The sequence below is a fragment of the Dendropsophus ebraccatus genome, chromosome 7 (assembly GCF_027789765.1).
Source record: "Dendropsophus ebraccatus isolate aDenEbr1 chromosome 7, aDenEbr1.pat, whole genome shotgun sequence".
Lineage (NCBI taxonomy): Eukaryota > Metazoa > Chordata > Amphibia > Anura > Hylidae > Dendropsophus > Dendropsophus ebraccatus.
Window position 1 is genome coordinate 124629177 of NC_091460.1, and position 27479 is coordinate 124656655.

Sequence of the window (27479 nt, forward strand, 5' to 3'; positions counted from 1 at the left end):
ACCTGATTGCAGACAAAGGGTTAACTGGTAAGTAAGGTTAATAGTTAGGTGGGGATGGCCTCAGCTTACCTCACTGGGTTACTATCAAGGGAGGAGTGCTAGGCACAACCCCATGTGGAGGCAGAGGAAGATGAGACTTTGGACTTTAAAAAATTTTTTTACAATTCACGATCATCTCCAGTTTGTGAGAGGAGGTATAACATGGCTACTGCTGGGAAAGTAAGTACTGCTTTTAATCAGTATAAATGCTCTTAGTTTGTAAGGAATCATATATATATATATATATATATATATATATATATATATATACACCGTGTGTGTGTGTGTATATATATATATATATATATATATATATATATATGTGTGTATATATATATATATATATACAGTGGTACCTTGGTTTAAGAGTAACTTGGTTTAAGAGTGTTTTGCAAGAAGAGCTCACAGTTTTTCAAAATTGTGACTTGGTTTAAGAGCATTGCTTTGGTTTAAGAGCTCCTGGTATTGGGTGGGAGCGTGAGTGGGGGAGGGGCATGGCCTGCATAGCGGGGTCTGCAGCACAGTACTCTGACCCAGGAAGTCTCTCTCACCTTCCAATTTATAGCAGATCCACTTCAGGCTGGGGCTTGCATCAGGGGACAGGACTGTGGGGGTAATCTCTTTATAGCTTTAACCCCTCTCTCCCCGGACAGAGAGCGCTGCTATACTGTGCCCACATCTGCCCTGCTCATCCCTTCATGCTCCCTGCAGTCTCTATCAGTCCTTGTGTTTCCCATCCTCTCCATTCCTGCTATAATATGCTTGCACTCACACTCAGATATACACACTGCTGCTATAATGTGCTTGCACCCACACTCAGCTATACACATTGCTGCTATAATGATTATAAAATGATTTTGGGGTGTGGAAACAATTGTCTACATTTCAATGATTTCTTATGGGAAAATTTGCTTTTGTATAAGAGTGGATTTGGATTACAAGCACGGTCCCGGAACGAATTATGCTCGTAATCCAAGGCACCACTGTGTATGTATAATTAGTATATATTTTTTATTTATATGATCTAAAAATTTTGTTAAATATAACTTATAATGTCATGCTACTGTTTACCTACATACTCTCACCTGAATGTGAATTTGCATATCTAAGGGTGCCTTTACACGGAAAGATTTATCTGACAGATTTTTGAAGCCAAAGCTAGGAATGGATTTGAAAAGAGGAGAAATCTCAGGCTTTCCTTTGTGACCTGTTCCCAGTTTATAGTCTGTTTCTGGCTTTGGCTTTAAAAATCTGTCAGATAAATCTCTCTGTGTAAAGGCACCCTCACCGCAGCATTTGTGTTCTATCTAAAAGTGATGAATCTTGAAGTGGACCTGTCACTTTAAAGAACTTTTCATATGTTTAGAGATACAGTATGTCAAAAGTTTTGATTAGTGAAGCCTGAGCATTCAGAACCCCAGTGATCACTAGAACAAGGATTGCAACTGGCTTTGCAAATCTAACCACAGTTTTTGAGCTCCGTCTAAATAGATACACCTCCCGACTTTACCTCAGACCCCAACCGATAAAAACTTTTGACTTGTCTCTACAACAGGGCTTCTCATACTTTTTCTACTGGGGCCTCATAAGACAGTCTATTGATTCTGGGGCCTCACTGACAAACATATAGTACTTCAAAAACTTCTTCTCCAGCAACAAGCCAAGGTCATACTTTAGAGTCTTGAAGCATTGCTTTGAATAGCAGCACTGATCCCCCAGTGCCTCTTCTAATAGCAGCACTGCCCCCCAGCACCTCTTCTAATAGCAGCACTGACCCCCCCAGCACCTCTTCTAATAGCAGCACTGCCCCCCCCCCCCCCCACAGGGGTGATTCTAGCCTCTCTGCTGCCCGAGGCGAACTATAGAATGACGCCCCCCCCCGTCAATCCGCCCACATTATAATCCACTACTGCCCCCCCCCCCACTGCTGTCCCCAATAAACATAATGTTTGGTCCCTTTCTGCACAGAGGATGTCAGGAGAGGAGGGGGCTGACTTTATAGGAGAGGTCCCAGCAGCACAGAGGATGTCAGGAGAGGAGGGGGCTAATCCTATAGGAGAGGTCCCAGCAGCACAGAGGATGTCAGGAGAGGAGGGGGCTAATCCTATAGGAGAGGTCCCAGCAGCACAGAGGATGTCAGGAGATGAGGGTGCTAATCCTATAGGAGAGGTCCCAGCAGCACAGAGGATGTCAGGAGAGGAGGGTGCTAATCCTATAGGAGAAGTCCCAGCAGCACAGAGGATGTCAGGAGAGGAGGGTGCTGATCTTTTAGGAGAGGTCACAGCAGCACAGAGGATGTCAGGAGAGGAGGGTGCTGATCTTTTAGGAGATGGTCCCCCTCTTCCCCCCTTATAGATGGTCCCCCTCTTCCCCCCCTTATAGATGTTCCCCCCCCTTATAGATGGTCCCCCTCTCCCCCCTCCCTTATAGATGGTCCCCCTCTCCCCCCTCCCTTATAGATGGTCCCCCTCTCCCCCCTCCCTTATAGATGGTCCCCCTCTCCCCCCTCCCTTATAGATGGTCCCCCTCTCCCCCCTCCCTTATAGATGGTCCCCCTCTCCCCCCTCCCTTATAGATGGTCCCCCTCTTTCCCCTCCCTTATAGATGGTCCCCCTCTCCCCCCCTTATAGATGGTCCCCCTCTTCCCTCTCTCCCCCCCCTTATAGATGGTCCCCCTCTCCCCCCCCCTTATAGATGGTCCCCCTCTTCCCTCTCTCCCCCCCTTATAGATGGTCCCCCCTCTCCCCCCCCCTTATAGATGGTCCCCCTCTTCCCCCCCCTTATAGATGGTCCCCTCTCCCTTATAGATGGTCCCCCTCTCCCCCCTCCCTTATAGATGCCCCCTTATAGATGGTCCCCCTCTTTCCCCCTCCCTTATAGATGGTCCCCCTCTTCCCCCCCCTTATAGATGGTCCCCCTCTTCCCCCCCCTATAGACAGTCCCCCTCCCGCCCCTCCCTTATAGATGGTCCCCCCCTTATAGATGGTCGCCCTCTTTCCCCCCTCCCTTATAGATGGCCCCCCCTTATAGATGGTCCCCCTCTTTCCCCCTCCCTTATAGATGGTCCCCTTCCCCCCCCTATAGATGGTCCCCCTCTTCCCTCTCCCCCTCCCTTATAGATGGTCCCCCCTTATAGATGGTCCCCCTCTTCCCCCCCTACCTTATAGATGGTCCCCCTCTCCCCCCTCCCTTATAGATGGTCCCCCTCTTTCCCCTCCCTTATAGATGGTCCCCCTCTTCCCCCCCCCTTATAGATGGTCCCCCTCTTCCCTCTCTCCCCCCCTTATAGATGGTCCCCCTCTTCCCTCTCTCCCCCCCTTATAGATGGTCCCCCTCTTCCCCCCCCCCTTATAGATGGTCCCCCTCTCCCCCCCCCTTATAGATGGTCCCCCTCTCCCCCTCCCTTATAGATGGTCCCCTCTCCCTTATAGATGGTCCCCCTCCCCCCCTTATACATGGTCCCCCTCTCCCCCCTCCCTTATAGATGCCCCCTTATAGATGGTCCCCCTCTTTCCCCTCCCTTATAGATGGTCCCCCTCTCCCCCCCTCCCTTATAGATGGTCCCCCTCTTTCCCCCCTCCCTTATAGATGGTCCCCCCCTTATAGATGGTCCCCCTCTTTCCCCCCTCCCTTATAGATGGTCCCCTCCCCCCCCCCTATAGATGGTCCCCCTCTTCCCTCTCCCCCTACCTTATAGATCGTCCCCCTCTTTCCCCCCTCCCTTATAGATGGTCCCCTTCCCCCCCTCCCTTATAGATGGTCCCCTTCCCCCCCTCCCTTATAGATGGTCCCCTTCCCCCCCTACCTTATAGATGGTCCCCTCTCCCCCCCCCCCTGCACAGCAGATAAAACAAACACAACAAACAGCACACAACTCACCTGCCCTCCGTTCCCCCGTCGAGCCTCTCTGGTCTGGTCCCGGCTGATGTGCGGCTGCCCGGGGTGTCCCGTCCTGTCCCCGGCAGCGCGCGCATCAGAGAGCTCCCCGTGTGCCTGTGGCTGTGACTTCCGGCGCACAGGGAGCTCTCTGATGCGCGCGCTGCCGGAGACAGGATGGGACACCTCCGGCAGCCACACATCACCCGGGGGACTAAGGCTGCATTCCCACGTCCGTGATCCTGACGGATCACGGACGTGGAATGCATTTACCGGAGTCCCCCCGCGCCCGGACAGCATCTGTAATGAGATGCTGTGAGCGGGGGAGACTGTATTCATAAGCGCCGCGCGGCTGATTCATTACAGCGCGGCGCTTATGAATACAGTCTCCCCTGCTCACAGCATCTCATTACAGATGCTGTCCGGGCGCGGGGGGACTCCGGTACATGGTACGATCAGTGGCGGATTATAATGTGGGCGGCCGCCCGAACCGCTCATATTATAATCTGCCACTGAATGCGGCCCCCATGGTGACAGCTGGTGGCGCCGCCTGAGGCAGACGACTCAGGTCGCCTCATGATTGCGGCGCCCCTGCCCCCCCAGCACCTCTTCTAATAGCAGCACTGCCCCCCAGCACCTCTTCTAATAGCAGCACTGACCCCCCCAGCACCTCTTCTAATAGCAGCACTGACCCCCCCAGCACCTCTTCTAATAGCAGCACTGACCCCCCCAGCACCTCTTCTAACAGCAGCATTGACCCCCCCCAGCACCTCTTCTAATAGCAGCACTGACCCCCCCCAGCACCTCTTCTAATAGCAGCACTGACCCCCCCAGCACCTCTTCTAATAGCAGCACTGACCCCCCTCAGCACCTCTTCTAATAGCAGCACTGACCCCCCCCAGCACCTCTTCTAATAGCAGCACTGACCCCCCCCATCACCTCTCCTAATAGCAGCACTGACCCCCCCCAGCACCTCTTCTAATAGCAGCACTGACCCCCCCAGCACCTCTTCTAATAGCAGCACTGACCCCCCCAGCACCTCTTCTAATAGCAGCACTGACCCCCCCAGCACCTCTTCTAATAGCAGCAATGACCCCCCCCATCACCTCTTCTAATAGCAGCACTGACCCCCCCAGCACCTCTTCTAATAGCAGCACTGACCCCCCCCATCACCTCTCCTAATAGCAGCACTGACCCCCCCAGCACCTCTTCAAATAGCAGCACTGACCCCCTCAGCACCTGTTCTAATAGCAGCACTGACCCCCATCACCTCTCCTAATAGCAGCACTGACCCCCCCCAGCACCTCTTCTAATAGCAGCACTGACCCCCCAGCACCTCTTCTAATAGCAGCACTGACCCCCCCAGCACCTCTTCTAATAGCAGCACTGACCCCCCCAGCACCTCTTCTAATAGCAGCAATGACCCCCCCCATCACCTCTTCTAATAGCAGCACTGACCCCCCCAGCACCTCTTCTAATAGCAGCACTGACCCCCCCCATCACCTCTCCTAATAGCAGCACTGACCCCCCCAGCACCTCTTCAAATAGCAGCACTGACCCCCTCAGCACCTGTTCTAATAGCAGCACTGACCCCCAACACCTCTTCTAATAGCAGCACTGACCCCCCCAGCACCTCTTCTAATAGCAGCACTGCCCCCCCAGCACCTCTTCTAATAGCAGCACTGACCCCCCCCCCCCAGCACCTCTTCTAATAGCAGCACTGCCCCCCCCAGCACCTCTTCTAATAGCAGCACTGCCCCCCCCAGCACCTCTTCTAATAGCAGCACTGACCCCCCCAGCACCTCTTCTAATAGCAGCACTGACCCCCCAGCACCTCTTCTAATAGCAGCACTGACCCCCCCAGCACCTCTTCTAATAGCAGCACTGACCCCCCAGCACCTCTTCTAATAGCAGCACTGACCCCCCCAGCACCTCTTCTAATAGCAGCACTGACCCCCCCAGCACCTCTTCTAATAGCAGCACTGACCCCCCCAGCACCTCTTCTAATAGCAGCACTGACCCCCCAGCACCTCTTCTAATAGCAGCACTGACCCCCCCAGCACCTCTTCTAATAGCAGCACTGCCCCCCTCAGCACCTCTTCTAATAGCAGCATTGACCCCCCCCCAGCACCTCTTCTAATAGCAGCACTGACCCCCCCAGCACCTCTTCTAATAGCAGCACTGACCCCCCCCAGCACCTCTTCTAATAGCAGCACTGACCCCCCCCCCCAGCACCTCTTCTAATAGCAGCACTGACCCCCCCCCCAGCACCTCTTCTAATAGCAGCACTGACCCCCCCCCAGCACCTCTTCTAATAGCAGCACTGCCCCCCTCAGCACCATCTTTCATTCACAGGTATGTGTGCCTCTCCATCACTGGACCCCCACTACTGCCCTCACCATCTCATTCATTGATCCCTGAATACTTGTGTTTAATTTTGGTATGTCTGTCTTTCATCCCATCTGTATTGGCATTTATTGCACCTCCTAAGCACTGAGCTGTAATAGTTTGCTTTCATTAGCCTTGTTTATCTGTTTCCCCTGTCTTCACTCAACTCCAGTCCCCACCCACCCCATGTATCACACCTGGTACTAGTGATTGCTAAATCCCTATATATTCTGGACTCTGGGTCATATGTGAGTCCATCTAAGTGAGCCATTTTAAGTGTGAAAAATGAATTAATACCAGAATTAACCCAAAGGTAACACTCCGCCATATTCTCATCTCCTCTCCCTCTCTTTGCTCACAATGTTTATTTTGGCTTTCACCTTTGCTTCCATTATCTTTAAACTCTGTGTTAACCCTCCACTCCCCACACCAAGTAACAATCTCTTTATTTCTCCAGCTCTTTTACCCTCTGATCTCACCCCTCCTGTTATCCTCTTTCCATACACTAAAACCTTTACCTGTAAATGCTCTCAATGTCTGCGCCCTCTTACCTACTGTCTCTGTCTCTGCTACTTCTCACTGCTGGAGACATTTCACCAAACCCTGGCCCTCCCCACCTGAACTCATATACTCCACTGCCCTCCTTTCGTCCACATTCTTCTAGATCACGGCGGCGCCCCTCTAACACCATACGCATCCGTCCCGACCCCCCCTCCCCCTGTCCCTTTCTCTGCTGCTCTCTGGAACGCACGCTCTGTCTGCAATAAACCTACATTCATACATGATCTCTTTCTTTACCACAACTTCTTCTTCCTAGGCATAACTGAAACATGGCTGTCCCCTACTGACACTGTTTCCCCTGCTGCACTTTCCTACGGTGGGCTCCAGTTTACTAACACCCCTCGCCCTGGCAATAAGCCGGGTGGTGGGGTTGGCCTGCTGCTAATGGACAACTGCTCCTTTACCCCAAGCCCTCCTCTCCCTGCTCTCACCCTCACCTCCTTTGAAGTACACTCTATCCGTATCTATTCCCCCTCTAACCTCCAAGTGGCCGTCATCTACCGACCACCAGGCTCCGCAACCACCTTCCTTGACCAGTTCAACACTTGGCTGTTGCATTTCCTTTCAACAGATATTCCCACCATCATCATGGGCGACTTCAACATCCCCATCGACACAACCAAATCACCCGCCTCTAAACTCCTATCCCTAGCCTCCTCCTTTGGCCTTACACAGTGGTCCTCCATGGCCACTCACAAAAAGGGCCACACACTGGACCTCATCTTCTCCCGCCTCTGCCCCATATTTGATCTCACCAGCACATCTCTCCACATCTCTGACCACAACCTCCTAACTTTCTCGTTTCTCCTCTCTTCATCTGCCCCCCCCAGTCCAGAAACTTGCCCACCCTCGCAGGAACCTCAGAAACCTCAACACTCAAACACTCTCTGACTTCCTTCTGCCTCTCTCCACCATACACTCTCTGAACGACACTGACACAGCCGCAACCTTCTACAATTCCACAATAACCTCAGCCCTCGACTCTGTTGCCCCTCTCACGAAAAAGAAAACACGAAGCACGAACAGACAGCCCTGGCACACCGACCTAACCAAACAACTAAGGCAAGTGTCCAGAGCTACTGAGCGGCGCTGGAAGAAGACTGACTCTGAGGAACACTTCCAAACATACAGGAGAGCACTCCTCGAGTTCAAATCTGCCCTCACCTCTGCTAAACAGGACTACTTTTCTTCCCTCATATCTTCCTTATCTCATAACCCTAGGCAACTGTTTAACACCTTCAACTCTCTTCTCCGCCCCCCACTGCCACCCCCCACATCTCTCATCTCTGTTGAGGACTTTGCCACATTCTTCAAGCAGAAAATCGATGACATCAGAGGAAGCTTCAACTCACAGTCCCCTCAGCCCCCCCTCATGCCTGTCTACTGCCAGTCCCCACTAACTCACCTCTCCACCATCACAGAAGAACATCTATCCAAACTACTCTCCACATCGCACCTCACCACCTGCGCACTTGACCCTATTCCATCCCACCTTATCCCCAACCTCTCCTCAGCACTTGTCCCAGCACTTACCCATCTCTTCAATCTATCACTAACTTCTGGCATCTTCCCATCTCCATACAAACATGAACCATCACACCCATCCTCAAAAAGCCATCCCTTGATCCTACCTCCTTATCCAGCTACCGCCCCATCTCGCTTCTCCCCTTTGCCTCAAAACTCCTGGAACAACATGTCTACCATGAACTTTCCTCACATTTTTCATTGAAATCGCTTTTTGACTCCCTGCAATCCGGTTTCCACTCCCACCACTCCACAGAAACTGCCCTCACCAAAGTGGCTAATGACCTGCTGACTGCCAAAACCTCGCACCACTACTCTGTGCTCCTTCTCCTTGACCTATCTTCTGCCTTCGACACAGTTGACCATTTTCTCCTCTTACAAATCCTCTCATCCCTTGGTGTCAATAGCCTAGCTCTCTCCTGGATCTCCTCTTACCTCTCCAACCGCACTTTTAGTGTCTCCCACTCCCACACCACCTCCTCTCCTCGTCCCCTTACTGTTGGTGTTCCCCAAGGCTCTGTACTCGGGTCTGCTGCCTTGGGGTCACCTTTGACTCTGCCCTGTCCTTTAAACCACATATTCAGACCCTGACCACCTCCTGCCACCTTCACCTCAAAAACATTTCCAGAATCCGCTCTTTCCTTACCCCTGACGCCACCAAACTGCTGGTCCATGCTCTCATTATCTCCCGCTTGGACTACTGTAACATCCTCCTCTCTGGCCTTCCAGCTAACTCCCTTGATCCCCTTCAGTCTACCCTTAACTCTGCTGCCCGACTTATCCACTTTTCCTCTCGCTTTGCCTCTGCCTCTCCCCTCTGCCAATCCCTCCACTGGCTCCCCATTGCCCAACGTATTCACTTTAAACTGTTGACCATGACACACAAGGCAATCCACAACCTGTCCCCTCCGTATATCTCTGACCTGATATCCCGCTACCGTCCCTCACGCAACCTTCGATCCTCCAGTGACCTCCGTCTGCGCTCCCCCCTTGTTCGTACCTCGCACAACCGCCTCCAAGACTTTGCCCGAGCGTCCCCCATACTCTGGAACTCGCTACTCTGACACATCCGCCTCTCATCCACCATCAAGTCCTTCAAAAGTAACCTGAAAACCCATCTCTTCAAACAAGGCTACAACGTACAATAACTCTGCATCACACTTGACTGGCTGCACTTTACCTCCTGTTTCTCTCCCTATACCCCATAGATTGTGAGCCCTCGCGGGCAGGGTCCTCTTCCCCCATGTACCAGTCTGTCTTTTGCCTTCATGTAATGTTTTCTGATCTTGTATTGTTCCTGCCTGTTGCCTATCTATTGTATAGCGCTCTGGAACTAAGGGTGCTTTATAAATAATAATAATTATTATTATTATTATTATTATTATTATTATTATTACAGCACTGACCCCCAAACACCTCTTCTAATAAAAGCACTGACCCCCCCCCCAACCTCAGCACCTCTTCTAATAGCAGCACTGACCCCCCCTCAGCACCTCTTATAATAGCAGCACTGACCCCCCCCAGCACCTCTTATAATAGCAGCACTGACCCCCCCCAGCACCTCTTATAATAGCAGCACTGACCCCCCCCCCAGCACCTCTTATAATAGCAGCACTGACCCCCCCCCCCAGCACCTCTTCTAATAGCAGCATTGACCCCTCTCAGCAACTTTTTTAATAGCAGCACTGACCCCCTCAGCACCTCTTCTAATAGCAGCACTGACCCCCCCAGCACCTCTTCTAATAGCAGCACTGACCCCCCCCAGCACCTCTTCTAATAGCAGCACTGACCCCCCCAGCACCTCTTCTAATAGCAGCACTGACCCCCCCCCAGCACCTCTTCTAATAGCAGCACTGACCCCCCCAGCACCTCTTCTAATAGCAGCACTGACCCCCCCAGCACCTCTTCTAATAGCAGCATTGACCCCTCTCAGCACCTCTTCTAATAGCAGCACTGACCCCCAACACCTCTTCTAATAGCAGCATTGACCCCTCTCAGCACCTCTTCTAATAGCAGCATTGACCCCTCTCAGCACCTCTTCTAATAGCAGCACTGACCCCCAACACCTCTTCTAATAGCAGCATTGACCCCTCTCAGCACCTCTTCTAATAGCAGCATTGACCCCTCTCAGCACCTCTTCTAATAGCAGCACTGACCCCCCTCAGCACCTCTTCTTAGGGAATGTGCACACTACGGAAACCAAGGCGGATCATTCACCGCTCATCCCCACGAGCTCCTGCTTCACTCTCCGCCTGTACCATAAACTCCATTCTATGATCAGGCAGATTCCGCCATCTGACCAAAGAATGACGGAATCTGCTTGACCATAGAATGGAGTCTATGGTACAGGTGGAAAGTGAAGCAAGAATGTGCGGGCTCGAGCGGCAGAATCCACCGCAAGTCCTCCGCGTGTTTTCCTTAAAGTGCACATACCCTAATAGGAGCACTGACCCCCCTCTGCACCTCTTCTAATAGCAGCACTTGTAGTGTCCCAGCACAGGTGTGCCACTTCACTTGGGTAAAGTCACTCCTTCTAGGTTCTCACAGTGGGATATGGTCAGAGGTGTTATGCGTTTTCCCCACCAGGTGTCACTACTGTATTTTTGTAAGCCTTGTTTTATGCACAGCTGAAGGAAACACTGGGTTAAAACTGTTTGTCACATGTTTGTTTCCCTCCTGTCACAGGTGCTGGTCTGTTTTCCCTCTTTTTCTATACTATCCTCATGCTCCTTTCTTTTGCACTACACAGCCCCAGCAGTCACAGGCTAGTTAAGGGAACCCTATAACTAGGAGCTAGTTCCTGGTGGGAGGGTCATCGTATAGTTTGAGTCACTAGAAAGAGCAACACACAGTTCCTGCTGCAGTAAAGCCAGGGTGTGGCTTAGGCCAGGACCCTTGTCAGGGACCAGAGACTTAAGTTTTTATTATTAAGCAAGTAAACACTGCTAGCATGCACTGCTAGACTTCTCAGGAGGAAAAGACGTCCTCTGAGGATCACCTTGTCCATGCCAGGGATAATCTCAAAACAGTACAGGGCACTGACTCATATCCAGTTAGGCACTGATCCCAGTAGAACAAAGCTGCAACTAGCCTATGTATTCTATTGTGTAACACACGGCTGTTCTGGCTTTGGGAAGTCTGCTTCACCTGTGGCCTCGTACTTTTCATTATCTGAAACAACCCCTTGAACATTTTACAATTTGACCAGAAAACAGTGACAAATGTGAATAGAGGATAATTTTGATTTAACTAAATAGCTTTAGCTGCATATTATTTCATAACCAGGTAATCAAATGTAAGGCTGCGGTATGCTGGGGACCCAACCAACCATTAAGCATTGAAGAGATTGAAGTTGCACCACCAAAGGCACATGAAGTTCGCATAAAGGTAACATTTATGCTTGGTAATTTTATTATATTATTTATTACCAGGCTGATGGACTCGCCACTCAACCAGTCAGTGACTGGGGCGAGACGCTGCTCCAGTCACTGATTGGCTGAGCAACTCTGGGGAAATTGCCTTACGGCAGGGGTCCAGCAGCTGGTCCCAATGCTCACCGTGGGCATGAGGACAGGTAAGTTAGTACTTTTTAGTAATCAATTTCCCACCTGCCCCTGCCGGCTGCCAGCTTTTATAATCCAGCAGACTTCTTTAAAAAAGCTGGATATTTATGTTCAAGGTATCTAACAGGACTCTGTATTACTCAGTCTGTGCTATAATCACAGCATTTACCCCAATCTCCACCTTCCCACTTTCCATCCTTCTGAGGAATGCTGCTTCAGTGTCTAAAAAAATTCTTTGCGGGGATGGGGGCAGATTTGGGTTAAATAGGGTCAGGTTCTAGTGTACAGCTGTCTTTTTAAAGGGTTTGTCCAGCGAAAATCTTTTTCTTTTAAATCAATTGATATCAGTTATATAGATTTGTAATTTACTTTGATTTAAAAATATCAAGTCTTCCCATACTTATCAATTGCTGTATGTCCTGCGGGAAGTGTTTTATTTTCAGTCTGACACAGTGCTCTCTGCTGACATCTCTGGCAGAGACAGGAACTCTGTCTCGGTTTTATATGAATCCCCATAGAAAACATCTCCTGCTCTGGACAGTTACTGTTTCGGCCAGAGGTGGCAGCAGAGAGCACTGTGTCAGACTGAAAATAAAACAACATTTCCTGCATGGCATTTAGTAGCTAATAAGTACGGGAAGACTTGAGATTTTTTAATAGCGCTCTTCCATTGTACTTGATGTGTCTGTCGGATTTCTGAAGTGTACAATAAAATCACATGTATTCCTACAGATTGTGGCAACTGGAATTTGCCGTTCAGATGATCATGTTATAACCGGTGGATTACAAGTGAAGTTTCCTGTGATACTGGGCCATGAAGCTGCTGGGATTGTAGAGAGTGTTGGTGAAGGAGTGACAGATCTGCAGCCTGGTAAGACTTATAATATAAAGCAGGGCTTCTCTTACCCTTTCTACTCAAGCTTTACCCAACAGACCAAAGGGTTAGCTCAATAATAGCACTGGGCAACTCATTGGATGTCATATATTGGCGCATACTCTTAGTGGGTCACTGCTACTATGGGGGACCATATGGGCCCTATTCACTCATATATTCATTAATGGCCTTGTAGAGGGATTACACAGTAAAATGCCAATTTTTGCAGATGATACTAAAAAAATACAATAAAGGACAGTGCACTTTTACCAATGGACCTGGATAGATTGAGGCTAGGGCTGGGGCATGGCAGGTGAGGTTCAACACTGATAACTGTAAGGTTATGAACATGTGAAGTTAAAATCCAGACTGGGATTATGTACTAAATGGGATAGCAACAGGTCTATTTTAATACACTGGTGGGCCTAGTGCAAAGACCTCAAGAGTGCCCCCCATAAGGTTTTCATGATGTAATAGCCCCATGATGTAATAGCCCCTCTGTACACCATATACACACATACTGTACATGCATACACAATATACAGTACATACATCACATACAGTACACAACACACATGCTGTACATGCATACACCATATACATACTGCGCACATTAACCCCTTTAGGACCAGTCCAGATAGCGCCTTGAGGACCAGAGCCCATTTTTTTTAAATCTGACCAGTCTCACTTTATGTGGTTGTACCTCTGTGATATTATAACTTATCCTAGCAATTCTATTGTTTATCGTGACATATCGTACTTTAGATTAGTGGTGAAATTTGGCCGATATCCGTACAATTTGGGTGTGAAAAATGCCCACATTTCTTGAAAAAAATGACAAAATTATTGATTTTCATTTTTTCCCCCTGCGGTCACTGTGCGGGTTTAGTTATGTGATAATTTTATTGCTAGCGTTATTGCGCACGCAGCAATTTTAAATATGTGTACTCTATTATTATTATTTGCTTTTTACATTTAATATTACATTGGGGGCTATGGGGATTTTATGTGTTTTGCATTTTTTTATTTATTTATTTGTGTGTTTTATTTACTATACTACTTTATTTTACTGTCCCACCATGGGGACATTACTATCTGATCAGATCTGCATTACATTGTAATTTGCCTGTGAAACAGGCAAAGCTGAACAGGCTCAGCCTTAGGCTGAACCTGCTCAGCCACCATAGCTATGACACAGGAGGCTTCAGGGTGTCATAACTTCTGCATGGCCCTGATGGGAATAGAGGGAAGATTCTCCCTTTATTCCAAACTATAGGTGCTGCGATCGGCCTGATCGCAGCACTTATAGTGTTAACTGCCGCGATCTGTGTGGGTCGCGGCAAGTGCGACGGGTGCGGATAGCCGGGACCTGCCGTGGGATGGCACGGGCGCAGCTCCTGTGGCCGTTTCATCCTAGGACGTAACTGTACGTCCTTGAGCGGCAAAGCAACGCAAAAAAGGACGTACAATTATTTCCTTGGTCCTTAATGGGTTAAACACATAAACACACTTTTTACACATACAAACTTGCACACTTCATATATACTTCCAAACTTGCACACTTCATATATACATCCAAAGTTCCCATAAACACAGACAGGCAAACATACACAATTTGTATGCAGAAAGTCCAGAGGTTCTCATCAGCATCCCGCAGGTCTCGCCTCCATCTTCCTTTTCATGCTGGCACCATGTTTTTCCACCCCTCCTCCTCTGCACTGACAGCAGAGAAGGGAGGAAAAAAGCCGATCAGTTCACTGATGGAGAGGAGGGGGCGCATTGGCAGGACCATCACACAGCATGGGGAGGCAGACGAACAACATATATGGACAAAGAGGGGCGCTAATGTAGTGTAGCATGGACAATATCAGTGGGGAAATTACTAGAAAGTGGACCAAACTAACCTGGTGGTGTTGTGCAAACCTTAGGCACAACACTAGTAGGCCTTTTTGTTATATCAGTCCGATGTCTGGCCTCTGGTTCTCTGCTCCCAACACCCGTCCTGATGTCAAAGCACGAAAATGCAGTTTGGAATTGACCATTAAACCATACATACAGTTACGGCACAGGACTCCCAAAATAACTCCAAGGACCTCACGAGTGTCTTTCTTGGGAGTTTATTCACACTAGGCTTAAAAATGAGCGACGCGTTTCGGTGTGGGACTGACACCTTTATCAAGCTACCCCTCACTGCAAAACACCAATTGGGAGTCCTGCGCCGTGGCTGTATGTATGGTCCAATGGTAAATTACAAAGAGCATGGGGGGGAGCAGCCCCCCAGACTGTAGCCCCACACTGGCTGCCATCTGACTGGGTAAGTTTAGCGCCAGTCAGGTGAAAGCTTGCACACACTGACTGACTGACTGCTGCAGGTCCTGCTGCCTGGCAGAGACAGAGTGCAGCGTTCTGGGCTTAAGCAAGGGGGCATGGTGCAAATGCACCATCTGCCCTACAGCTAAAGAAGCCCTGAATAGCACTGGGTACAACTGACTTAAAGCGTAACTGTCATGTTTTTTTTTATTGCAGAAATTAGTAGTATAAGCGATAGGTTTCATCAGCCAAAAAAGCCTCCTTCTGTACTCAAAAAGCAATCTCCCAGCCTCCCCCCTGACTTCTTATCTGTGCATTATCAGGCAAACACGTCTTCATTACAGAGAAGCCAGTGAAGACGGGCTCTGCTCTCTCCATTGTAAGCCTATGGAGGGGGAGGGGCTGAGGGAGATAAGGGAGCAGGAAGAGGTGAAATGAAGGTCAGCTGTTTGTAGACTCTCTGGGCACCTTAAACGCAGGATTCTGGGGTCAGAAAGGTCAGTGCTTATCTATGAACTTACTGAGAGAAGATTGCAGGGTGTTGTGCTGTGCAGAAATCCTCCGTGCTCAGTCACTCCTAACAGCCCCTCCCCTCTCCATAGCCACATAATGGAGACAGAAATCCTGCTTTATTTCATGTGAGGGGGGAGGCTGGGAGATTGATTTTTCAGTACAGAAGGAAACTCCTTTGGTTTATAAAACCTATTACAAAGTTTCTTAAAATAGTTTGTACTATAGATATTTAATGTTTTCAGAAAAATGACCCTGAAATGACAGTTACGCTTTAAAAAAGGACATCTAATTTATAACTAGGGATGGTCCGAACCGAGTTTGGTTCGGGTTCGTACGAACCCGAACTCTCGGAAATGATTCCCGCTGTCTGGCCGTTCCGTGGAGAGGGTGGATACAGGGGGAGGACCGCCTGGAAACCTGGGATACAGCCATAGCCATAGGCTGTATCCTAGTTTTCCAGGCGTTCCTCCCGCTGTATCCACCCGCTGCACGGAGGCCAGACAGCGGGAATCCGATGCCGAGCGTTCGGGTTCATACGAACCCGAACCTCGGCAGTTTCGGACCATTCCTATTTATAACATTAAGTCGGCGGATGTAGCAGCTTGTCCAATATTCCCCAAAAAATGTCAAAATAGTTGATGTACTCGAATGTACATGCAACATGAATTTGCTGCAGTAACCAGTGAATAACACATTCATCCCGATTTCCTTTTGTACAGGAGACAAGGTCATCCCACTCTTTGTTCCTCAATGCGGAAAATGCAGATGTTGTGTAAATCCAAACAGTAATCTTTGCTACAAAAATGAGTAAGTAGTTAACTTAAGGAGAACCTGTCGGCTGGTTTTGGGATACTAAACCAGTAGCATGACTTTAGACAGCTGAAGTTTAGCTATTAAACCCGTCTGGCCCCATTATCATGTAATAATTCACTTTTTATTGACTTTGATGAGTGCCAGACTTGCATCCTCAGCTTCTCATGCCAACAGGTTTCACAGATGAAGCCAAGGGGAGTACTGAGTAACTGATAGGTTTAGGTGTTGGTGCAATGATGACGGAGTCCCAGTAAAATAAATAAAATGGCTTTACTAACAGTCTCTTAGGATACAGGATACGCTGGTAATTGACAATTTCTTTGGTACAGACTTGTGTTCACTGGATCTGTGCTGGGAGATACTTTAAGTGCTGAGGTAGAATAGTGATGCTGGTGTAGCTTAGTGTTGAGCAGTGAAGAGAAGAGAAGAGTTTGTCGTGAGAGCCCCAAGCAAGGGTAGAAGTGAGCTCTGCCAGAACTTGAGAGAGAGATACTTGAGAGAATAATACTTGTGCCTGTGTTTCACTTAGCCACCTTCTGCCCTGCAGTTTTGGGGGACTCGTCCTATCAGGCTGACACAAGCCCCAGTCTTGGTTGCCTTAGATTAGCTAAGTGTCCGAAATTATCCGGTGTCACCTACACTGCAAGATAGAGAACGTATAGACTTTCGTCACGTTTGCTTTGCTCTATCTGGGTCAGTTCCTCTTTCCTAGGATACTGCCCTGCACTTTTTTGAGAGGTTTACAGCGTGGGCTGGCGTGATCTCTGACTAGTTCTCCTTTTGGGGTCTAACACTGCATGGTGTACATAATGATACTGTTAGAAGTGAAGTCTCAAGGTTCTCCATACATGTGTGTTTTCACACTTAACACTGGTGGACTGTCCGGACAGGGATCCTGGCAGAGCAAGGCTCTGGCTAAGTTCAGCAGGGATGCCTGTTTTGTGTGTGTCGTCCTCCCCACAAAATAAGAGGGAAACTGACGCTACACTTCCTCCCACCAAGTGACTACTTCCTACCAGGGTGTGTAAGAGCCCCTGTGAGTGGTGGAGAATGGAGTGTGCAAAGAAAGAAGTATAGAGATAGGTAGAAGGAAAAGCTATATACAAGCTCACATACAAAATACTGACATCTGGTGGCGAAACCAATACATATCTTCATCACCACCTTACTTTTGAGTGCCAAGACTTTTGTGACAGGTGCCATACAATGAACACCCGTGGTGGGAGACCACATGTGCAAACACTGGAAGACAGGGATGAAAATCAATCTTATCCCAAGCAGCGGGCAATCTATTACAAAATATTTCAAGCTGTTAAAAAAAATTTTTTTTTGCACGCAATATTAATCTATGAGAACTAGAGATAAGTGAACCGGGTACGGGTTCGAGTCCATCCGAACCCGAACAATCAGTATTTGATTAGGGGTGGCTGCTGACCTTGAATAAAGCCCTAAGGCTATGTGGAAAACATGGATATAGTCATTGGCTGTATCCATGTTTTCCAGACAACCTTAGAGCTTTATCCAAGTTCAGCAGCCCCCGCTTATCAAATGCCGATCGTTCGGGTTCGGATGGACTCGAACCCGAACCCGGTTTGCTTATCTCTAATGAGGACCTGTTTGAATTATAATTCCAAACTAGGTGGTCCTTAGATACATAGGTGATTTATCAAGACCAATGTATCTGTATACTAGTCTTAAAGCAACTCTGTACCCACAATTTGCCCCCCCTCCCAACTGCTTGTACCATCAGATAGCTGCTTTTAATCCAAGATCTGTCCTGGGGTCCATATGGCAGGTGATGCAGTTATTGTCCAAAGTAACAACTTGCAGCGCTGTGTCAAATTGGTGTGGCCTAGAGTACCCATGCCCTAGGATTGCAACACCCCTCTGTCCCTCCTCCCCGCCTTCTTCACCATTAGGAATGCCCCAGGGCAGGATGCCTTCAAATCACCACCTGTCTGAACAATGCACATAGGCCTTACTGATCCAACACATGTGCAGTGTTCAGACAAGTGGTGATTAGGAGAAATCCTACCCAGGGGCATTCCTAATGATGAAGAGGGCGGGGAGGAGGGACGGAGGGGCGGTGCAGGCTTAGGACACAGACACTCTAGGCCACTGCAATTTGACTCAGCGCTGCAAATTTAAAAGTTGTTTTTAAGGACAATAACTGCATCACCTGCTGAACAGGACAGATCTTGGATTGAAAGCAGCTATCCGACGGCAAAACCATTTGGGGGGGGGGGGGCAGATTGTGGGTACACAGTCCTTTAACTAAATCCCGTCCCCCCTGCACCACGCTGGATTTCTTGAGAGGCTTATGCAAATCATAGACTTTGTTCACACGTCCATAATGCAGCCCACGACCGCAGACTGCACTATGAATGTGCATCAGTAGTGCTCTGTGCTTAACAGAGCACTACATGAAGATAACCTCCGTGCGGCAAATGCCGGTCTGCACCATAAGATGATCTCGGCCCCATACACGTGTATAAACGTTTGAACGAGGCCATTAAAATAAATAGGAATTATGTTCTTTCCGCAACTGTGGACACAACTATGAACATACAAATACAGCTTTAGGCTATGTTCACACTACGTATGATTCCGGCCGTAGTGCGAAGCGTGAATATACGCCCGTAGTTTTGAGGTTGATGCGTTTGCTTGAAAGTATACGATATACGGCCGCACAATGCACACTACGTATGAGCTTACGGCCGGATCATATACGGCGCTGTGAAAAATGAACAAGACCATTGTTTGAGGACGGAAATTTTCAACTCACGGCCGTGGATTTCCATGCGGTCCCGTACGGAGTACTTATTTCAGCCAAATTGAACTTGATTTTTAGATCCAAAAGGTTCTGTGTGGTTTACTGGGCTGGGCGAAGATTTCCAAGTAAATGACCTGCTTCAGATCGCTTCAAAACAAGCTAGGGAAGCAGAACTGTACTACGGGCGTATGTTTGCAATGCCTACACATTCGGGCGCATGACGATTTTTCCCACGGCCGTAGTATCAGCCGCACATGTACGGCTGCGTACGAACTACGGCTGGAATCATACGTAGTGTGAACATAGCCTTAGGCTATGTTCACACTACGTAAAAGTCCAGCCATTATTGCCATCGGCAACAGCAGCCGTACTTTGTGCGGGGTGGAACAATGCCTTTCTTTCTATGGGATCCCGGGCCGGAGCGTATACACATGATATACTCTCCAGCCGGGATCCCATGCGGACCCGCAAATAACTGACATGTCAGTTTTCTGCAGCCGCAATTCAGTGAATTGTGTCCGCAGAAAGACCTGTCAGTTCACACAACTCAGGCCGCTTGCTTCATTGTGTGCTGTGGGAAGTTCTGATGCGGGCGCGTGCTGATGCGCCCCCATCAGAACCCTGCGGCCGGAAAAATCATCCGGCCGGCCGGATGATCTGTCTGGGTCACAGAATGGCCGGTCTCATACGTAGTGTTAACATAGCCTTAATCTGCCGAATGGCATTCTCACAAACCTACATTAGCCCTGAGCTGGCACAGATTTCCCATGATTTCCACCACCTGTAGGTGTAAATAATGGCAAATTGCCACCTCTGCCCACATTTGCAAAGGAACTTTTTTTAGGTTATGGAAATACCCCTTTAACTATATCCCCTCCCCCATATTCCATTGAGGGATGAACCCCCTTTGTGCCTTACAAACCAAAATGAGGATCAAATACCAATGGACAACGGATAAACCCAGCCTAGTATCTAGTGTGAATACAGAAGATAATCATGTAACATTGACTTATACAATATAGTCCATAGTAGTTTTCAGTCAATGATTTTCTTCCATTTTTTAAACAGCATTGGAAAATATAAAGGAGTACTACTGGACAACACTACTAGATTTACCTGCAAAGGGAAACCTGTTTATAACTTTGTCGGTACTAGTACTTTCACTGAGTACACGGTGGTTGATGATATTGCTGTAGCTAAAATACACAAGGATGCACCGCTGGATAAGGTCTGCCTCATTGGCTGTGGATTTTCCACCGGATATGGCTCTGCTGTCAATGTTGGTAAAGTAAGTTTTATTTGTGCTTTCATTGTATTTCAATGTGTTCACACATTACAATTTACTGTTGCGGTACTGCATAATAATTTCAATAAAAATGCTGCAGTACTGCAAAGAACATGTTAACATTAAATAACTGAATTAACCCCTTATTGACACAATGGATTTTGACTTTGGACACAGACAATTAAATTTTTTGGCTTTCAAGACTAGTGATGAGAGAACATGTTCATAAATGTATGGTCGTACACACACACCGCTAATTGTTCGTGTTCACCAATCACAAGCAATTTGTTCGATGCTTGAAATGGCTAATGATAATTTTTGAAAATTTTTGAACATGCAAACCTTTATTTTGCGATGTATGCAACTGCGTAAGCTTCTTCCCATCAATTTGAAAGAGCCAATGAACGCGTGGGGAACGAAGGGCACATCAGGTAATGTAGTAGCCATGTTCACTACTGGCATTACTGTGATTGGCTGTACGATTAGCGTCATTATGTACACGCTATAAAAAACGCAACGCTGAGACCAATTTTCTCACAGTCTTTCCTGATTCTTGTGCCGTTCAGTAGGGAGAGTGACACGAGCAGGGACAGCATCTGAATTTAGTAAGGCAGCTATAGTCACAGTGATAGTTAGTGCAGGGAGGGAGAGCTGACGAGTAGGGCTTAGAAAGTTGTCAGTGTAGAGAGGGTGACAGAATCCAGAGTTTTAGCAATATAAGGATTAATTTCTTAACCCTGTAGTGACCAGGCATCCTCTGTGAAAAAAAAACTTAAAAAACCAACAGTCTTTTTTTATATATATTTTCTTTTTATTAATTTTCCTTTTTTGCTTCTGCTCGTGCGTATTGCGTGATACATGCATGCATGTTCGGTAAACACAAACCAAACCAATTAAAATCTTTTTTTTTTTAATGTTCATATTTGGGATCCGAACTGAACATTGGGATGTTCGCTCATCATTATTCAAGAGCCGTCATTTTTATTTTTCCATCTACACAGCCAATACTGATGTAGGACAGGTTTGCCGGAACAACCCTTTTCAATATACCATAAACTGTATGGACCCCAAAACTATTATTGTGAGGAAAATCTGGGGAAAAATAAGAAATGTACTATTTGGGAGGGGACCCCACTCTTTTTACACAATGCACTTTACAGTAAAACTGTTTCTTTATTCTATAGGTCAGTCTGATTACAATACCCATTTTAAATAGCTTTTCTAATATTTTACAATTTTTCAAGCTGTAAAACATTTTTTTTTGCCTTAAAATTGTCCTATTTTTATTTTTTATTTGTATCTACAAGCCTGTTTAGGGGCACATTTTAACGCCATGATCTATCATTTTTAATGGTTCCATATCGGTGTAGATAGGGTTTTTTATAAAAAAAAAAAAGCAATCCTGGTATTTTTTTTTATTTGTACTTTTCACATATTAAAATAGTTTTCACACATCAAAATATTGTTATATTTTAATATGTCGGACAATTCTGCACACTAACAAATATGTTTATTTTTTTCTTACATACTTTTATTTAAAAAATAAGAAAAGGGAGTGATTTCAACTTTTATTAAGAGAGGGAGGAGCTTTGTAAAATTTAAGTATTTTTTGTTCAAGTCCCCCTAGGGAATTTTATAAGCAATCATCAGATTGTGTTTATACTGGTCAGTTGTTGTAGAAATGTATGTGACCATGCGCAAGAAGCAAAAATAATCCCATTTAGATATTCCAGATTTCTAGAACAAATCTGATATGTTGGCATATATTTACAATTGCTATTATTGTGCGATGTATTCTACGATGTAGACCATAATAATCTAGGTATAGAATTAGGTGACATACAATAGAGTAGTATGATTACACACTACCAGCATACTGTTTTTCTTATTACAGGTTAAACCCGGTTCTACTTGCGCAGTTTTTGGTTTGGGAGGAGTTGGCTTGTCGGTCGTTATTGGATGTAAAGTAGCAGGAGCTTCCAGGATTATCGCAGTTGATATAAATAGCGACAAATTTGCAAAGGCCAAAGAGTTTGGAGCCACTGAATGTATCAACCCGAAAGATTATGACCGTCCTATCAATGAAGTGTTGGCAGAGAAGACTGATGACGGAGTGGACTATGCCTTTGAGGTTATTGGAAACACTGGAGTCATGGTACGTTGATGACAAAAACTAGTTAATATTATAAATACATTAGCAATGTTAAATGCTGGTACTGAACTGTATTTTTTATTTTTATTTTTTTAGACAGCTGCTCTTTTATCCAGTCACTTTGGCTGCGGAAAAACTGTGATTGTAGGTGTGGCACATTCACATGCTACCATTACTTTTAATCCGTTGCAAGTTCTAACTGGACGTGTTCTGGCTGGAGCTGTTTTTGGAGGTAATACATTACACAGAATGAAATTCCCATTTTTGAACTTGTGTATTATAACTTGTGTATACAGACTTTTCAATTGGTTAAGATTTTTTACATCATCCGGGGAGAAAAAATTGGGTAACACAACAGACAAAAGAGAGAAGCCCTCTCCTACTCTTCTGTACACAGCTCTAGCCAAGCCATGCCCCCACTTCCTGTGTTCCATCTTTGTCTCTTCCTTACATAGGCTATGTTCACACTACGTAAGTTTCCGGCCGTAGCGTGTTCCGTGAATAAGCGGCCGGAGACTTACGTAGTTTGCGTACAATGGAAAGTATACGATCTACGGCTGCACAGTTCACACAACGTACAAACTTACGCCCGGTTCGTATGCGGCGCCGTAAAAAATGAACCAGACCATTGTTTGAGGACAAAAATGCCGTAACTTACGCCCGTAGCGTAACATGCGGTCCCGTACGTAGTGGTGATTTCTTCATTTTGCAAGCTTTTTGTGCCGATCCAAAAAGTTTTGTGGGGTGTCCGGGGCTAGGCGAAGATTTCCAAGTAAAAGACCGCTGTCAGATCGCTACGTAGGGCGCTCGGGAAGCGTAAGTAGACTACGGGCGTAAGTTCGCGGTCCGTACGTACCCGGCCGCAACTTGTGTAAATTCCCGGCTGGAGTTTACAGCGTATATGTCCGGCCGCGAAAATATACGCAGTGTGAACATAGCCTAAAGATGGACTGAATTTAAAGGGGTTAGTGTTAATAGTAAGACCACGGCACTCTTTGAGTCATGAAACTGTGGATATTTATTGTACAGTGAAAAAATTACAGGATTATACTCCGACTGTTGTAGAAAGTATATAAGAGCAAAAGACCATGTGAGTAACGTTTCGGTCCAGCCAGGACCTTCCTCAGGCCATGGGGTCTCTATCCAGCAATGAAGAGCGAGAAGAGTTGGTGGAGTCTTCTCGCTCTTCTTTTCTGGACAGAGACCCCATGGCCTGAGGAAGGTCCTGGCTGTGCTGCTTGTGATCTCGTTCAATCCTCCCGCTGGCTGAATCTTCAGGGCCCGACTCCTTCGGAATGTTTTACAGTTGGAGAAGGTGGTGGCCTGCCTGTTTTCATTAAATTGACAGCACAGTTTCCCGGGCTGCATGAACAATACAGGGATTGTTTGTGCAGCCTAGGCCCCTCGATTTGTCACGCCATATAAAGGAATTAACCAACAATTCTCAGAAAATGGTCTAAGTCTGCATTTCAGCCAATCTTTGATTTATGGTCACCTGAACCCAAAAGTAAAAATATTTAATCATCGCTTAGGGACCTACAGAAGCTGGGAGCCTCAGATGCAGCCGGAGCGTGGAGCAGGTAAAGTATGCTCTGGGAGGCGGGGGGTTAAGGGCGCCGGCATTTACATAATCGTAGCGGGATGACAGGGATCGTATCCACAGGGATCGTATCCGCAGCGCATTTCACATCAAACTCTCAGCATGAAATCGGTAGTGTGAACCCACCCTTACATCATATTAAAAGTGTCATGTGATGTGTAACAATACTATACTTAGAAATAATTTCTATTTGTTGGTACAGGATTTAAGAGCAAAGATGATGTCCCAAAACTTGTGTCAGACTATCTAAATAAGAAATTTGACTTTGATGGGCTGATAACACACAGATTACCACTTGAGAAGATCAACGAAGGATTTGAACTTCTACGCAAAGGAGAGAGGTATACTTTAGGTCTTGAAAGAATTACATATATAAAATAACTTTACATAAAAATCTTTACAATTAACTCTAAAGTATCATCAGGTCCAATATTATGAATTCATCAATTTCATAATACATTTTTGTGCTGTTGAAGGTCCATTATTCTGATACATTTAGCTACACAATGCCTATTCAAATGTTACATGAAAAATTTCTAAGCTACATACAACCACTAAAGATGAGCAAATTTTCAGTATTAAGGAAACAAATCGTTTTGTTAGCTCGGTATTCGGCTTATCAGCAGCTGCCTTTAACTCCATGCTGCTTTGCTTCGGGTGCCTGGAAAAACTGCATCCAGCTTTTCCAGACACCCGAAGCAAAGCAGGGGAAACTGTGAGAAGTTTGCCAGGACTGGATGCAGTTTTTCCAGGCACCCGAAGCAAAGCAGCATGGAGTTAAAGGCAGCCGCTGATAAGCTGAATGCTGAGCTAACAAAGCACATCTATTTGGTAATACTGAAAATTTGCTCATCTCTAGCAGCCACCCCTGAGGGTAAACAAAGAACGAAAGCTTCCCCTTCACTCAGAATTTTATATATTCCTTTCTCTCAAGATATATTTAAGAAAGAAAAAGGTTTTCGCAAGTTTGGCTGCGTAATGTTTTGTTATTTTATGGAATTTCCCTTATTCCATTTGTTCATAATTGAATAAGATGATCTTACAAACAGGATGACGTTATAAGTTTATAGAAATTTTCAAAGTTTTTCTCAAAATAATTAGAAACTCATTATGCAGTTATGTATATGCTCCTGAACAACGAAGGATAATCTCAGCAGGAGGATTATCTCTTTAACCCCTTCCTGTCAATAAAACGTATATATATGTTCCTACTGCACATACCCCATGCAGTAGGAATGTGTGTGTATATATATAATATATATATATATATATACACACATATACACGTTCCTGACTTCAGGGGCTTACTGATGTGTGCGGGATTGCTGCAGTGAGAGCGGTTCCGCACACATCAGTGTGTCCGGGGCCGGAGGTAATGAGAGGCAGCTGCGATCCCGCAGCTGCATCTCATTAACCCCTTAAACGCCGCGATCTACAGCTATAGGTACTCAGTGACAGAACAAGCTTCTGTCACGATCGCATGTACCAATGGGCGGGGGTAAGCCTCTTACCTCCGTTCTGTCGGTTCGGCAATCTGTGCATAGAGTCTGCTCTCAGGCAGGCTCTATGCATAGATCGCTGATAACACTGATCTATGCTATGATATGGCATAGCATAGATCAGTACATGGAATCTATTGATTGCATGTTTACTGTGAAAAAAAATGTTTAAAAAAGTGTAATAAAAAAGTTAGAAAAAACCCTTATATCCCCGCCCCAAATAAAAGTTTAAAATACCCCCTTGTCCATTATAATCAAAAAATATTTTAAAAAATAAATAAACATATTACATATCATAGAGTGCGGAATTGTCCAATCTATTAAAATCTAACATTATTGTTATAAAAAAAAAAAACACTAGGATTGCTGATTTTATTAAATTATATATCAGAAAAATTTTTACAAAAAGCGATCAAAATTTTTCTGTCACACCAATATGATATTAATAAAAAGAAGAGATCATGGCGCAAAAAATGACACCGCGACCAGCCCTGTAGGTGGAAAAATAAAAGCGCTATGGCTCTTAGAACGCGGGGAGGAACATTGCATTACTTTGACCTGGACATTCGTGCATCACAGGGCTCGGTCTTGAAGGGGTTAAATATGGATTGCTACATTCAGACTAACATAGAGTACTGTATGTATCATGCAGTGCTTAAAAAGTAGAAAACATGGATACAGGATATACATTGTTTAACTGAATGTACTACAAAACCACAAAAAAATGCAAAATGCTAAACCACAAAAAAATGCTAATAGCAAGACACAGACCCAATACAGATATGAAAATCCCTAAAATAATGGGGCTCTTGGCATACAATATGCAAATAGTGCGAACCATCCCTTAATGGTAAGTGGCCTCGTGAACGGGATGGACCCTACACTCTACTTTGGCCTCTCCAGGGCTAATAATAAGCCTATACTTTGGGCATGCAGGATCCAACTAATACTGAGAAAAAATAACCCCCAGGTGGGATGGATGGAGTGCACGACCAAGCACAGACAGCCACTCCCCCCATCTGGAACACAGACAAAGAAAAGCAAATACATATGTTTGTAACCAATGTATTTTCTTTCTAGTATCCGTACAGTGTTGTCTCCTTGAAGATCTAGTTCTGGTTGTCATCTTAAGAAGAAATCCACGATGTTCTCTTCTTGCAAGATGAAATAATCACAAGGAACTGCTATTGCTTTCTACTATGTAACAGAAAGGTCTCATTCCACAGAATATGGTCAATGTACAATGTACAATGTGGCTACTGTATCTTACATAAACAGCACTCACACATAATAGCACTCTGTGGCTACTGTATCTTACATAAACTGCACCTACACATCCTGTTCACCTATATCTCTATAGTATACCCTAAGAATCAGCTACAGCATGAAGGACAATATGGAGTAGTACTGAGCAGTGTAAGCTAGAAATAACACACTTGGTTGAGATGTAAAATCCTACTCATACAGTAGATGTCCGAGAATTATCAGACTGGAGAAAGCTGACCAATCTTAATTTGGACTTTAGCAATTTTTCTGTACAATTGCTGCATGTACATTTTTTAATGTAATGCTTTTAAAAATGACTCTACTGTTACCTATAAAAAGTAATAAAATATTTCCTATTACCACTGAAAATGGTGTTTAAATTATTCTCCTGTCATTTTATTTTATGTAATCCATTTTCCTCCTCCTAATATAGGTGCTCCCAT

At 46.2% G+C, this 27479-nt stretch overlaps 1 protein-coding gene across 1 annotated transcript; it reads left to right on the top strand.

Annotated features, from left to right (window-relative positions):
• Positions 1 to 114: 114 nt before the first annotated feature.
• Positions 115 to 27405, top strand: LOC138797764 (alcohol dehydrogenase 1-like). The gene is made up of 9 exons (XM_069978368.1): positions 115 to 219; positions 11674 to 11775; positions 12684 to 12822; positions 16368 to 16455; positions 20303 to 20522; positions 22414 to 22674; positions 22768 to 22903; positions 24474 to 24612; positions 26851 to 27405. Exons 1-9 carry the CDS (start codon positions 202 to 204, stop codon positions 26873 to 26875), a joined length of 1128 nt encoding a protein of 375 aa, XP_069834469.1. The 5' UTR covers positions 115 to 201; the 3' UTR covers positions 26876 to 27405.
• Positions 27406 to 27479: the final 74 nt, after the last annotated feature.